General features: G+C 39.7%; 1 protein-coding gene across 6 annotated transcripts in view; it reads right to left on the bottom strand.

Moving 5' to 3' along the window:
• The window catches only part of knl1 (kinetochore scaffold 1), a 113,141-nt gene that overhangs the window by 50,110 nt on the left and 47,668 nt on the right, over positions 1 to 15,363 (bottom strand). For all 6 annotated transcript variants that reach the window (XM_060828761.1, XM_060828760.1, XM_060828762.1 and 3 more), the window contains 2 exons: positions 9,429 to 15,308; positions 7,327 to 7,471 (listed from right to left, as the gene is read on the bottom strand). In XM_060828761.1, the coding sequence (XP_060684744.1) occupies positions 7,327 to 7,471; positions 9,429 to 15,308 (6,025 nt within the window). The remainder of the gene's footprint in view (positions 1 to 7,326; positions 7,472 to 9,428; positions 15,309 to 15,363) is intronic.

Here is a 15,363-nt window from a genome sequence, read left to right on the forward strand (position 1 = left end):
AAAAAGCAGTGAATGAAGCAAATCGTATGATGGCCTTCTTAACAAAAGGATTTGAGTACAGAAATAGAGATGTCCTGTTGCAACTGTACAGGGCCTCAATAACACCACACCTGGAGTATTATGTGACTCCTTACTGAAGGAAGGATGTTCTTGCGATGGAGAGAGGGCAATAAAGTTTTACCAAATTGACTCCTGGGACGAGATTGATGATGGAGGAGAGATTGAGCTGGTTAGGATTGTATTCACTGGAGTTTAGAAGAATGGTGGAACAGAGGGAGAAAAGTTAAAATCCTAACAGTACTCAAAAGGTAAATGTACAGAGGAGGTCCAGAACTAGGGATCACAGTCTAAGAATATAGAGTGGTCCATTAAGAAATTTCTTCATCCACAATGGAGAGTCTATAGAATTCTCAGCCACTGAAAGCAATTGAGACCAAAACATTCAAAATTAGATCTAGTGCTTATTAGAACTAGAACTCAGGAGAAAATGGGCAAGAACAATTGTTGCCTTTAGCTGGATTTTCAAAAATGACTGGACTTGTGTGAATAACTACCATTTGAGTCAGGTGTAAGAGAATATTAGGAAAATCAAAAATTAAATCAGAGCTGTTGTTTCATTGTTCCCACCTACTCTTCAAATATGAACTTAGGTAGGACAAGTTGACTTTCTGTCCCATTCTAAACCAGAGTTTACGATTAGAAAATGAATGATTGTTCTAGTGAGCAGTGGAATGATGTTTTATTACATTTACTCACTTTCTGCTTAAAGCAGAAGTAAAACCACATAAACAATAGCCTTGTCATGAAATGTAATACCACGTGCATAACTTGATCTTTTCAGATTCAAAACCATCCTGTTCTATTCTCACCACACACACACACACACACACACACACACACACACACACACACACACACACACACACACACACACACACACACCTCTTGATCCCTTCAGCTACAGGAGCGTCTTGGCCTCAACTGTTTTCTGTGGAAGTGAATTCCACAGGCTCACTACTCTCTGGGTGAAGAAATTTGTTTTCATCTCAGTTCCAAAATGGTTTACTTTTTATTCTTCCTGAACCTAACCGGTTTTGTCTGTTAAAATTTTACAGGTTTCTATGAGATCATCCCTCATTCTTCTAAATTATAAATTGTAAATTATGGGGTGGGCACTGGTCCAAGGAATCACAGTAAGGGGCAAGATAGAACAGGATGGTTTTGATTCTGAAAAGATCAAGTTAATTATAAAAGACAGACAAGAACAAGGCACAGAACTAAGTTACTCTGAAGAATTAAATTGCAGGAACTCGGGCCCGTTTGAGAACACAGGATTGAGACATTACCACTGTTAGAGTAACTTCAAGGATTGATGGAACTGGCAGCTCAATATTCTAGGTTTCAGATGATATAGGAAAGATACAAATAATCAAAAGAGGAGAGGGAGTGGCATTTTTGATTAAGGGAAACATTATTGCTGTAACTTCTGAAAAATCATCTGGTGAAAATATATGTCTTGAAATTAGGAGAAAAAAAAATTACCTTGTTGGGATTGTACAATAGACACCCTAAACATCAGAGGAAAATTGAGGAACCAATATGAAGGTTGTAAAAGTAGGTGATTTTGATTTTCCAGACATCTTGACCGGGACTATCATACTGTTAAAGGTTTAGATGGCAAAGAACTTATTAAACGTGTTCAAGAAAATGTTCTTTATCAACATGTAAATGTTCCCACTTGACTTTCTGTTCGATAATAAGACAGGGCAAGTCACTGAATTGATAGTAGGGGAATACTTTTGGTCTAGTGATCATAATTCTAACTACTTTAAAATAGTTATGGAAAAGGATAAGGCTTCCACAAAAATAAAGTTGTTAAATGGAGCAAGGCAAATTTTAAATGGTACAAGACAAAAATTTTCAAAAATTGATTGGATTACACTGTTTGGAGGTCTGATGTTGGGGATAACAAGAATTCAGAATCATTATGTTTCTGTTATAATGAAAGGCAAAATTGGTAGGATTACTGAACAATGGATGAAAAGATTGAGGGTCTAGTCAAGAATTTTAAAAAATTGTATGTTAGATATGGACAACTGGAATGAAATGAATCTCTTGAACTTGATTAAGAGTGTAGGGGCATTCTTAAGAGGGAGAGCAGGAAGGCAAGGAGAGAATATCAGATAGCATTGGATTAGTCCTTAACCTTGTTTGACAAAGATTCTACAAGTACATTAAGAGCAAGAGAGTAACTAGAGAGAGAGAGTAGGGCCCCTTAAAAGTCAAAGGTAGTCTTTGTGTTAAACCTCAGGAAATGGGATAGATATTAAACAAATATTTTGCATCAGTTTTTACCACGGAGAATATAATAGAGCCTAGAGAACTCACGGAAATACACACTGATGTTTTGAAAACAGTTCACATTACAGAAGTAGTAGTGCTGGAGATCTTACAAAATATAAAGGTAAGTAAATCTCTGGGATCTTTGCACTCCCTGTATAGTTAAGAGCATTCTTTCTTAGAAAAGGACACTGAGACAGCACAAAATATTCACCAATGTCCTATTTGGTTGCAGAAATTATTTCAGTTCTTAAATCCTCTTGCTATGAAGACCAATATATGGTTTGCCTTCCTTACTGCCTGCTACATCTGCACACTTCACTTCAGTGACTCATACACAGGACATTCAAGTCTCATTGTACAATCCCTTCTCTCAATTTACAATCAAATAATAATCTGCCTTCCAATTTATGCTTGGAAAGTGGATAATCTCACATTTATCTGCCATATACAGAGGAACCTTGATTATCCAAATTTTGAATTATCCAAACAAGATTGCAACATTCCGATGTTTGGCTAAACTGTGTTATCTAGCATTCGATTATCTTAACAAAATATTTGCTGCCCATGTCGTTTGGATAATCGAGGTTCCTCTGTATACTGGAGTAATAGTCAAATATGTTTGACTACTTTTTAAAGGTTAAATTTATGGGGTCAACTATTACATAGATACTACTTTTGAGGGGCTGAAATTCATGCCCATCAAAATTCATATCATATCATTAGCAGAAGTCCAATTGATCATTAAACAAATAAAAAAAATTATGGTAATTATGAAAACCTGGAGCGGAACTAAACAGCTAGCAGACTGCAAGATCGGGTGCAGAGCGGAACTACTGGCAGACGGGAAAGCTGGAGCAAGACGCGATGGCCAGCACACTGACTCAAAGATTGGTCTAAGATCGACTTTTACAGGAGATATATGGAAAGTTCCAGGTTATTTGGCCAAAACTAGAGGGTCGACTTTTACATGAGATCGACTATTATTCGAGTATCTATGGTACACTTTACATAATTTGCAATTTTTCTGCCCAAACCAGGGAGACAGTGAGGAAAGAGATCAATCTGAGATTGGTACAATTGGTAACAGAAGTGAGTCAAACAGTCAGGGCAGGCAGGGACAAGGTAGGACTAACAAATTAAACTGCATTTATTTCAATGCAAGGGGCCGAACAGGGAAGGCAGGTGAACTCAGGGCATGGTTAGGAACATGGGACTGGGATATCATAGCAATTACAGAAACATGACTCAGTGATGGGCAGGAACTGGCAGCTTAATATTCTAGGACACACATGCCACAGGAAGGACAGAAAGGGAGGCAAGAGAGGTGGGGGTGTGGCATTTTAGATAAGGGATAGCATTACAGCTGTGCTGAGGGAGGATATTCCCAGAAATATATCCAGGGAAATTATTTGGGTGGAACGGAGAATAAGAAAGGGATGGTCACCTTATTGAGATTGTATTACAGACCCCCTAATAGTCAGAGGGAAACTGAGAAACAAACTGGTAAGGAGATCTCAGCTATCTGTAAGGATAATAGGGTGGTTATGGTAGGGGATTTTAACTTTCTAAACGTACACTGGGACTGCCATAGTGTTAAGGATTTAAATGGACAGGAATTTGTTAAGTGTGTACAAGACAATTTTCTGATTCAGTATGTGGATGTACCTACTAGAGAAGGTGCAAAACTTGACCTACTCTTGGGAAATAAGGCAGGGCAGGTGACTGAGGTGTCAGTGGGGGAGCACTTTGGGGCCAGTGACTATAATTTCATTAGATTTAAAATAATGATGGAAAAGGATAGACCAGATCTTAAAGTTGAAGTTCTAAATTGGAGAAAGGCCAATTTTGACAGTATTAGGCAAGAATTTTCGAAAGCTGACTGGAGGCAGATGTTTGTAGGTAAAGGGACACCTGGAAAATGGGAAGCCTTCAGAAATGAGATAACAAGAACCCAGAGAAAGTATATTCCTGTCAGGGTGAAAGGAAAAGCCAGTAGGTATAGAAAATGCTGGATGACGAAGGAAATCGAGGGTTTGATTCAGAGAAAGAAGGAAGCATCTGTAAGGTATAGATAGGATAGATCGAGTGCATCCTTAAAAGAGTTTAAAGGAAGTAGGCATATACTTAAGAGGGAAATTAGGAGGGCAAAAAGGGGACATGACATAGCTTTGGCAAATAGAGTTAAGGAGAATCCAAAGAGTTTTTACAAATACATTAAGGACAAAAGGGTAACTAGGGAGAGAATAGGGCCCCTCAAAGATCAGCAAGGTGGCCTTGGTGTGGAGCCACAGAATATGGGGGAGATACTAAATGAGTATTTTGCATCAGTTTTTACTGTGGAAAAGGATATGGAAGATACAGACTGTAGGGAAATAGATGGTGACATCTTGCAAAATGTCCAGTTTACAGAGGAGGAAGTGCTGGACGTCTTGAAACAGTTAAAGGTGGATAAATCCCCACGACCTGATCAGGTGTACCCTAGAACTCTGTGGGAAGGGAGAGAAGTAATTGCTGGGCCTCTTGCTGAGATATTTGTATCATCGATAGTCACAGGTGAGGTGCCGGAAGGTTGGAGGTTGGCTAACGTGGTGCCACTGTTTAAGAAGGGTGGTAAGGACAAGCTAGGGAACTATAGACGAGTGAGCCTGACGTCGGTTGTGGGCAAGTTGTTGGAGGGAATCCTGAGGGACAGGATGTACATGTATTTGGAAAAGCAAGGACTGATTAGGGATAGTCAATGTGGATTTATGCGTGGAAAGTCATGTCTCACAAATTTGACTGAGGTTTTTGAGGAAGTAACAAAGAGGATTGATGAGGGCAGAGCAGTAGATGTGATCTATGTGGACTTTTGACAAGGTTCCCCATGGGAGACTGATTAGCAAGGTTAGAGTTCACGGAATACAGGGAGAACTAGCCATTTGAACTGGCTCAAAGGTAGAAGACAGAGGGTGGTGATGGAGGGTTGTTTTTCACACTGTAGGCCTGTGACCAGTGGAGTGCCACAAGGATCGGTGCTGAGTCCACAACTTCGTGTTATTTACATAAACGATTTGGATGTGAGCATAAGAAGTACAGTAAGTTTGCAGATGACACCAAAATTGGAGGTGTAGTGGACAGCGAAGAAGGTTACCTCAGATTAAAACAGGATCTTGACCAGATGGGCCAATGGGCTGAGAAGTGGCAGATGGAGATTAATTCAGATAAATGGGAGGTGCTGCATTTTGGGACAGTAAATCTTAGCAGGACTTATACACTTAATGGTAAGGTCCTGGGGAGTGCTGCTGAACAAAGAGACCTTGGAGTGAGAGTTCATAGCTCCTTGAAATTGGAGTCGCAGGTAGATAGGATAGTGGAGGAGGAGTTTGGTATGCTTTCCTTTATTGGCCAGAGTATTGAGAACAGGAGTTGGGAGGTCATGTTGCGGGTGTACAGGACATTGGTTAGACCACTGTTGGATATTGAGTGCATTTCTGGTCTCCTTCCTATCAGAAAGATGTTATGAAACTTGAAAGGGTTCAGAAAAGATTTACAAGGATGTTGCCAGGGTTGGAGGATTTGAGCTAAAGGGAGAGGCTGAACAAGCTGAGGCTGTTTTCCCTGGAGTATCGGGCTGAGGGCTGACCTTATAGAGGTTTACAAAATTATGAGGGGCATGGATGGGGTAAATTGACAAAATAGACAAATAGCTAAGAGGGGCATGGGTTTAGGTGGAGAGGGGAAAGATATAAAAGAGACATACGGGGCAACTTTTTTACGTAGAGGGTGTTATGTGTATGGAATGAGCTGTCAGAGGAAGTGGTGGAGTCTTGTACAATTGCAACATTTAAGAGGCATTTGGTTGGGGATATGAATCGGAAGGGTTTGGAGGGATATGAGCCGGGTGCTGGCAGGTGGGACTAGATTGGTTTGGGATATCTGGTTGGCATGGACGGACTGGACCGAAGGGTCTGTTTCCATCCTGTACATCTCTATGACTCACTCAGCTTGTACAATGCACACTGCAAAATGTTTGAACCCTCAGCAAAACTAACCATTCCACCTAGTTTTGTGTCTTCTGAAAACTTTGAGATATTATATTTATCTCCCTCATCAAAATCATTCATATATAATGTGAATAGCTGGTGTCCTAGTACCAATTCCTGTGGTATCTGTTATAGGAAGGATATTAAGCTGGAGAGGGTTCAGAAAACATTTACCAGGAGGTTACCAGGAATAGAGGGTTTAAGTTATAAGGAGAGGATGTGTAAACTGGGACTTATTTCGCTAGAGTGTAGGAGGTTGAGGGATGATCTTATGAGGGGTATAGCTAACGTGAATAACAAAAAAAAAGTATTTCCCCTAGGGTGGAGGATTTTGAAACTAGGGGGAATATTTTTAAAAGGTGAGAGGAGAACAGTTTTAAAAGTGACTGGAGGGGCAACATTTTAGAGTGTGGTTCATATGTGGAATGAACTGCCAAAGGAAGTGGTACAAGTACAACATTAGAAAGATACTTGGATAGTACATGAATATGAAAGGTTTAAGGAATATGAACCAACTGCAGACAAGTGGGACTAGTTTAATTTGGGAAACTTGGTCAGCATGGTCGAGTTGGACCGAAGCATCTGTTTCCATGCTGTACGATTCTATTACTCTAAGACAATATCAAGAGAGTAAAAGCTGATCTTTTGTAACCTCAAAGTCCAGAATTGGCGCTTCAGTAAAAAGGAAGCAATCTTCCACTTCTGGAAGTACCAAAGGTTTGATACAGTGATAGTGAATGAATAGCAATATATTTCCAAGTCAGGATGAGTCGTGACCTAGAAGGAAATACATGTGATAATCTATTTATTGCCTTCCCCTGGTTGTGTTCCAACCAAGAAAGGCTAACTACTTAATGTGAGATTGAAGTCACAGGTAGGCTAGACCCTGTCTGAAATTAGTTATTTTCCTTTCTTTACTTCTAAACATGAGGTGCAAGTTGACTAAAAGATCACAACTTACTGGCAACATCTGCAGAGGCTCCATCTCCTTTGGTTGAATCTAAGGAACTATTACTATCCAGGCTTTTTGTCATCATACTGAGTTGGTTCTCTTCCACGACTTTATGAGCCATGCCTTCCCATTGCACAACTGGAGCATTGTTGGCCTATGTTAAAAATGTTTCCAAAGTTACAGTTGCCATTTAAACATCTGAGGACTCAACTTGATGCCATTAAGAAATATTTACTGCACAAATAGTAGAAATTTTATTATTGAACTGAAGTATACAGTTGAATTAAACTGTTTACTAAAAGGAATTTGTTCTGAATAGTATACATGATTTTATGGAATTGGTGGAGGTAAGGCAAAGTAAAATTGTATACTTGGGAAAATAAACAGTAAGACCAGTCTAAAGTGATGTAGAGGATTTCATTCAAAGGAGGAGTTCATAAAAGTACCACAATGCAACATCTCACTATTGTGGGAGACAGGAAGTGGTGTAAGGAGGATAAGCTGTTATTCAATTTACAGTTGGAACTGTAAGAAAATTTACACATTGCATCTCCTTTTTTTCAGATGAGGATCAGGCAATAATAGTATTCACTTTTTATTAGCTTTTCCAGAAGTTTGCGTTGCTCAGGCAATCTAAATTCTGAAACGATTTTTAGAACAAAATGGCGGCGCGGGACCACTTTGAAAGGCATCCAAAAAACGGTTCCGCGGGCAGAGCACTTGAATGACAGGCCTGTGTGCATGCCCAAGAGCTCTCGGAAGTCTAATTTTTGACACTTTGTCAAATTTTCGACAGACTTACCCAACTCTTGCTGCCTGTTCTAAGAATCAGTCAGAGGCCTGTGCGGCGGTCTCTTGACACTTTGGAGGGCGGGCAAACCCCACGTTGACTCCGGCCGTCCCTCCAAAAGGCACTTGCTTTGGCGGAAAGGATCGCAAGTAGCCTGGTTCCCGTGGGTGCGGCCAGGAAGGGTGCAGGCTGGCCCTTGCTGGAGCATTCCCAAAAACCTCTTACGCTGAGAGCAGACCTCACACGCCGCACAACCGGCTCTGGGAGTGGTTGGCCGCTATTGTACATAGTCCGGTCCTTCCTCTGCCAACCGGCAAGTGCGATGGCTCTGCCGCCCTGCGGTGCTCGTCACCCAGGTTTGGGGAACACGATACTTAGAGAACACCTCTGGGCCGCCCGGACCAACCAACCCAACCACCCCGTGGCTCAACACTTTAACTCTCCCTCCCACTCCACCGAGGACATGCAGGTCCTTGGACTCCTCCACCGGCAAAACATAACAACATGAGGAAGAACGCCTCATCTTCCGCCTGGGAACTCTCCAACCACAAGGGATGAACTCGGATTTCTCCAGTTTCCTCATTTCCCCTCCCCCCACCTTGTCTCAGTCGGTTCCCTCAACTCAGCACCACCCTCCTAACCTGCAATCTTCTTCCTGACCTCTCCGCCCCCACCTTGACCTCCTTCCACCTATCACATCTCCATCACCCCTCCCCCAAGTCCCTCCTCCCTACCTTTTATCTTAGCCTGCCTTGCACCCTCTCCTCATTCCTGATGAAGGGCTTATGCCCGAAACGTTGAATTTCCTGTTCCTTGGATGCTGCCTGACCAGCTGTGCTTTAACCAGCAACACATTTTCAACTGTGATCTCCAGCATCTGCAGACCTCATTTTTTACCCAATCTAAATTCCAACTGAATAAATTGAGACATTTTGTTCAAGACAAAAAAACCTCATTATCAAAGGAATTACATACTAAGCCTTTGTCCGGAAGATAAAATGTTACCACCATAGGAGAGGCATTGTACATGGGATTTTAAGAAATCCAGGCAAACAATTATTGTGGAATTTATTTTTTTGCCTCAGATTAATAAGAAGAAAAAAAGGTTAGCAGAAAGGGTAACTATTTACGTCAAATGTCAGTTGCAACCAAAATCAATTATTCCAGAAGCTCAGCTGCTTCATTCCCAGGAAAGTATAGACTTCAGATAGCTTTCTAATCAAGTTTTTCCTTTCACCCAATTTATCTCACATGCAGACTATTAATACAATCAATTTTATGTTAGACAATACTTCTTGTGCACATTCTTTTTTTAAGTTACCTTTTGGCTTGAAGAATCAGTATCTTCAGGACCCAAATTTCTCATTTTCTTTTTGCTGCATGAATTTCTGTTTTCCTCCACTTCGCTCCACGATCGTTTATGATAAAGCTTTTCTTCTACTGACTTAATCATTTTCAAACCTCCAAGAGCAGCACCTTGAGAACTCATAACATTCTCATTCTGTTCAGAAGAAGCTGAAGGTTCTTTTCCAAGTTGTTCAGAGATGTCGAGGCAGGTCAAATCAGGGGACTTCAAGGACAGAGAAGGTTCAGATTGATCAAATATTTTTTCTTTGTGGTCATGATCAGTTACTTGGCTTTTGTTCTGGATATCGGGGGGTTTTTTTAGGTCAATATTAAGTCTTAATTTATCTGAATCCACTTCAAATTTGTTTGATTTATACATGGTACTCAGAAGTGAGTCAGAGCCAAGATGATCTCCGAATGATTTTGCTACATGCTGATGATTTGAACTTACAGCTTTATATAAATTCTCTCTAATAGGTAATTTAGGAGGAAAGATTCCTAGAGAAAGGTTGTATTTAAATGTGCTGTTAATAAGTGAACTTTGCTTTAAGAGTCGTGACTTTGCATCCAAGGTTTGATCATTTGAAGAACCTTTTTCACCCACTGGAGGCCTTTCTGATACAGAGTCGTAAGTTACATTGGTCACAGTGTTCAATTTTTGAAGTGATTGCATATTAGCAAGACTGGACTTTCTGGACTGATTAAGTCCCATATGTTTATTGGCTGTATTTTCATATTCAATTACATCAGTCATATTATTTCCAGTTTGGGTATCACTAACTTGATGCCTGACTAATTCTTCAGAAGCTGCCTCCCTACTTTGATTGACCTGACACAATATTTCCTGAGCTTCAAGGTCATTGTTACCTTTCAGGATAGGATCCAAAGAGTTCCCCTTGCTCAATACAGATTCTTTGATTTCTTTCCTATTCAGCTTTTCATTTACACACATTGAACTGACACATTCTCCATCTTCCTCTGTCTCGCCTTCTGTATTTAGAACAGTGATTTCCACGCTCCTGGTTGAAGGATCAGAAGTACCAACTGTATGAACAGCTTGATTAACATTACACGCAGTGTTTTCGACTGTGGTTTGTATGTTGACAAATTTCACATTGCTTGAAAGGTTACCAGAACATTTCTGCCTTTTTTCAAGCTCCAACTGGAAAAGTTGGCGATTACTGGAAACAGCACACTTATTGGAAATGGACACGCCACCGATTTCTCTAACTGGTGTAACTTGTTCAGATACTGTATTCTTATCTTTGGGGAATGGTGGCAAAACAGACCCATGAGCAGTAAATCTGGAAGTCATGTTATCTGAACCTAATGACTCACTTATGGCTGATACAAATCCATCACACTCAGCAGCAACTGTATGGTTTTTGGTTATGTCCATATTGTTGGCTTCTGAAGACCTCGTGAATTTATCCCTGGGAAAAGATAATGGAGAAGAGCCAGCATCCATCAGCTTGGGAATCATTCTTGGCAAACTCAAATCTTCATTTCTAACTTCCCCAATACTTCCACTGACAACTGGAACTGTATGGCTTTCAGTTATGTCCATGTCATTTGCTTCTGAAAATGCTAAAATTTTATTGTTAGGAAAAGATGACAGATCAGAGATAGAGGCATTCCCAACGGAAGTCTTTTTAGCTGATCCCACTGTATGTCTTGCAACATGCCCCAGATTTTCACTCTCAATTGCAACTGTATGACTTTTGGTAATGTCCATATCATTTGCTTCTGAAAAGACAACAGTCTTATCACTGCAAAAAGATGATATAGACTGAGGCACATGGTGTTTAGAGGTCATTCTTCGAAAACCTAATGCTTCATTTGTAACTTGTCCAAGATCTCCTCCATTAATTGTAACAGTATGGCTTTTAGTTATGTCCATATCATTTGCTTCTGAAAATACCAAGGTCTTATCATTGGGAAAAGAGGATCGAATAGGGACGGATGCATTTTCAACACAAATTTTTTTATCTGGTTTCTCTTTGGGCCTTGCAACAAGCCCAAGGTTTTCACTCTCAATTATGGCTGTATGACTTTTGGTTAGGTCCATGTCAGTTGTTTCTGAAAACCCCAAGGTTGCTTTGCTGGAAAAAGATGGTTGAGCACATGGAGCAGTATTCTCAACAGAAGTTAGTTTCATTGATCCCAATGCTTCATTTGGAATGTGTTGAAGATTTCCACACTCAATTGCAACAGTGTGGCTTTTTGTTATATCCATATCATTTGCTTTTGAAAACACACTAGTTCTATTACTGTGAATGGATGCTGCAGACTCAGGGAGAGAGTCCTTGGAAGACATTCTAGTTAATGCGAATGCTTCCTTTCTAACTTGCCCAAGGTTTCCATTGTCAATTGTGACGGTATGACTTTTAGTTATGTCCATGTCATTTGCTTCTGAAAATACCAGAGTCTTATCATTGGGAAAAGTGGACAGTATAGACACGGTTGCATTCTCAATACAAATCTTTTTATCTGGACCCACTATAGGCCTTGCAACAGGCCCAAGGTTTTCACTCTCAATTGCAACTGTATGACTTTTGGTTATGTCCATATCATTTGCTTCTGAAAAGACAACAGTCTTATCACTGCAAAAAGATGATATAGACTGAGGCACATGGTGTTTAGAGGTCATTCTTCGAAAACCTAATGCTTCATTTGAAACTTGTCCAAGATCTCCTCCATTAATTGTAACAGTATAACTTTTAGTTATGTCCATATCATTTGCTTCCGAAAATACCAGAGTCTTATCATTGGGAAAAGTGGACAGACTAGGCATGGATGCATTTCCAATGCAAAGCTTTTTATCTGGACCCACTATAGGCCTTGCAACAGGCCCAAGGTTTTCACTCTCAATTGCAACTATCTGACTTTTGGTAATATCCATATCTTTTGCTCCTGGAGACCCTGTGAATTTATCCCTGGGAAAGGATGATAGAGAAGAGCCAGCATCTGTCAACTTGGGAATCACTTTAGGTAAACTCAAATCTTCATTTCTAACTTTCCCAATATTGCCACTGATGATTGGAACTGTATGGTTTTTTGTGATGTCCATATCATTTGTGTCAGAAAATATTAATGTCTTGTCATGAGGAAAAGATGTACATAAGCTCTCTGTCCAATTTACAACAGGCCCAAGGTTTCCTCCATCAATTGTAACAATATGGCTTTTAGTTATGTCCATGTCGTTTGCTTCTGAACCCTCTGCATGTTTTGCAATGGGCCCCAAGTTTTCACTCTCAATTGCAACTGTATGACTTTTGGTAATGTCCATATCATTTGCTTCTGAAAAGACAACAGTTTTATCAGTGAGAAAAGATGATATGGATCGAGACACACTGTGTTTAGAGGTCATTCTTCGAAAGCCTAATGCTTCATTTGTAACTTGCCCAACATCTCCTCCATTAATTGTAACAGTATGGCTTTTAGTTATGTCCATATCATTTGCTTCTGAAAATACCAAGGTCTTATCATTGGGAAAAGAGGATCGAATAGGGACGGATGCATTTTCAACACAATTTTTTTTATCTGGTTTCTCTATGGGCCTTGCAACAAGCCCAAGGTTTTCACTCTCAATTATGGCTGTATGACTTTTGGTTAGGTCCATGTCAGTTGTTTCTGAAAACCCCAAGGTTGCTTTGCTGGAAAAAGATGGTTGAGCACATGGAGCAGTATTCTCAACAGAAGTTAGTTTCATTGATCCCAATGCTTCATTTGGAATGTGTTGAAGATTTCCACTCTCAATTGCAACAGTGTGGCTTTTTGTTATATCCACATCATTTGCTTTTGAAAACACACTAGTTCTATTACTGTGAATGGATGCTGCAGACTCAGGGACAGAGTGCTTGGAAGACATTCTAGTTAATGCGAATGCTTCATTTCTAACTTGCCCAAGGTTTCCATTGTCAATTGTGACGGTATGACTTTTAGTTATGTCCATATCATTTGCTTCTGAAAATACCAGAGTCTTATCATTGGAAAAAGTGGACAGTATAGGCACGGTTGCATTCTCAATGCAAATCTTTTTATCTGGTCCCACTGTAGGCCTTACAACAGTCCCAAGGTTTTCACACTCAATTGCAACTGTATGACTTTTGGTTATGTCCATATCATTTGCTTCTGAAAATACTACTGTCTTATCATTGGGAAAAGATGACAGAACAGATGCAGCAGTGCTGGATCTCAAGGATAGTTTCTTCGGAGCCAATGTTCCAGCTGTATTTTGTCTCGCATTTTCACTGTCAATTTGAATTGTATGACTTTTTGTTATGTCCATATCGTTTGCGTCAGAAAGTACCACAGTTCTACCACTTGGAAAGAAAGAATTTGCAGTTGCACCAAATTTTCCATTGTCAATTGGAACTGAATGACTTTTCGTTAAGTCCATATCATTTGCTTCTGAAAATAATATTGTCTTGTCACTGGGAAAATGTGATGATAAAGACCTGACAGTACTCCACCTTGAAATCAATTTTGTTGAAGCTTCATTTTCTACTCGATCAATGCTTCCATTGTCAATTGTGATGGTATGGCTTTTAGTTATATCCATATCATTTGCTTCTGAAAATACCACAGTCTTATCATTGGAAAAAGGTGGCAGAATTGATCCAGGTAAAGTCAGCCCAGAGATCATTCTTGTAAAACCCAATACTTCACTTGCAACTTGTCCAGTGATTTTATCATCAATTGTGACTGTATGGCTTTTAGTTATATCCATATCATTTGCTTCTGAAAATACCATTGTCTCATCATTTGGAAAGAATGACAGAACAGATCCAGCAGTACTTTGTCTCAAAGTATATTTATCTGAACCCTTCACTTCATTTCCAACTCGCCCAAGACTTCGACTGTCAATTGTGACTAAGTGACTTTTGGTTATATCCATGTCATTTGCTTCTGAAAATATGATGGTCTTATCACTGGGAAAAGATGACAGATCAGGCACAGATTTGGAGCTCAGTTTACTTGCAACTAAAGCCTCATTTTGGTCAATCTTGCCACAACATCTGTTATCAGAGAATAATTTATCTTCATGAGGAGTAAAGGAGGGCATTATTGATTTATCTTCTTTTTGAATTGAGACAGCTGCCAGTTGATTTTGATTTGTGAGGAGTTCTACCCTCCTGACGTCAATAGATGCAGGATGACATCTGGTCAAATCCATATCATCTTCTACAGAAGGTGAAACAGTTTTATATTGAGAAAAGGGAGAATGAGTTGAACTTTCAGTACCTAAGCCCTCTACATTGTTAGAGACTGTGGTTGAATGAAGAGTGGTAACATTTCCCAAGGCAAAATGGTTAATAGCAACAGTATGACTTCTAGTAAGTTCCATATCGTTGTCTTGGTCTAGAAACAGCACAGTTTTGTTTGAATCTAAATTGTTATTGGAATTAATTTTCGTTAAGTCCTTTGTTGTCCCAACATTTTTAACTGTTCCACAAGCTGAAAGAACACTAGTGTCTTTCTGTTTCATGATCTGTTCCTCAAAAATGGAAGTCATTGATGTCATTTTATTTTGGTCTGTGTCACTCTGCTTTATGCTATTTAAGAATGTTTTAAAATCTATTGTCTTTTGCTGTTTAGGAACCTCATTTTGTCTGGTAGAGCTGAAGGACTTATTAGCATTCTCATTCTCAGTGTCAAAACACACAGTGGTATACACTTGTTCTGTAGAATCAATTCCAGCCAAAAAAGACTTGAAGTCAATTTTCTGAGAATGTGTAGTTACAGCTGTAATTGCAGAAGACTGGACTGTCTCTTCAAGGTCTCTTTGTATTTCAACTCCAGAAATAGGGAAGTTTTGATGTTTACTGACAGTCTTAATATGTTCACAGTGCTGTTTAAAAATGGGAAAATAAATACATTAAAACTCAAAGATTAGACATTTTGCT

Source organism: Hemiscyllium ocellatum, chromosome 8, assembly GCF_020745735.1.
Source record: "Hemiscyllium ocellatum isolate sHemOce1 chromosome 8, sHemOce1.pat.X.cur, whole genome shotgun sequence".
NCBI classification, from domain to species: Eukaryota; Metazoa; Chordata; class Chondrichthyes; order Orectolobiformes; family Hemiscylliidae; genus Hemiscyllium; species Hemiscyllium ocellatum.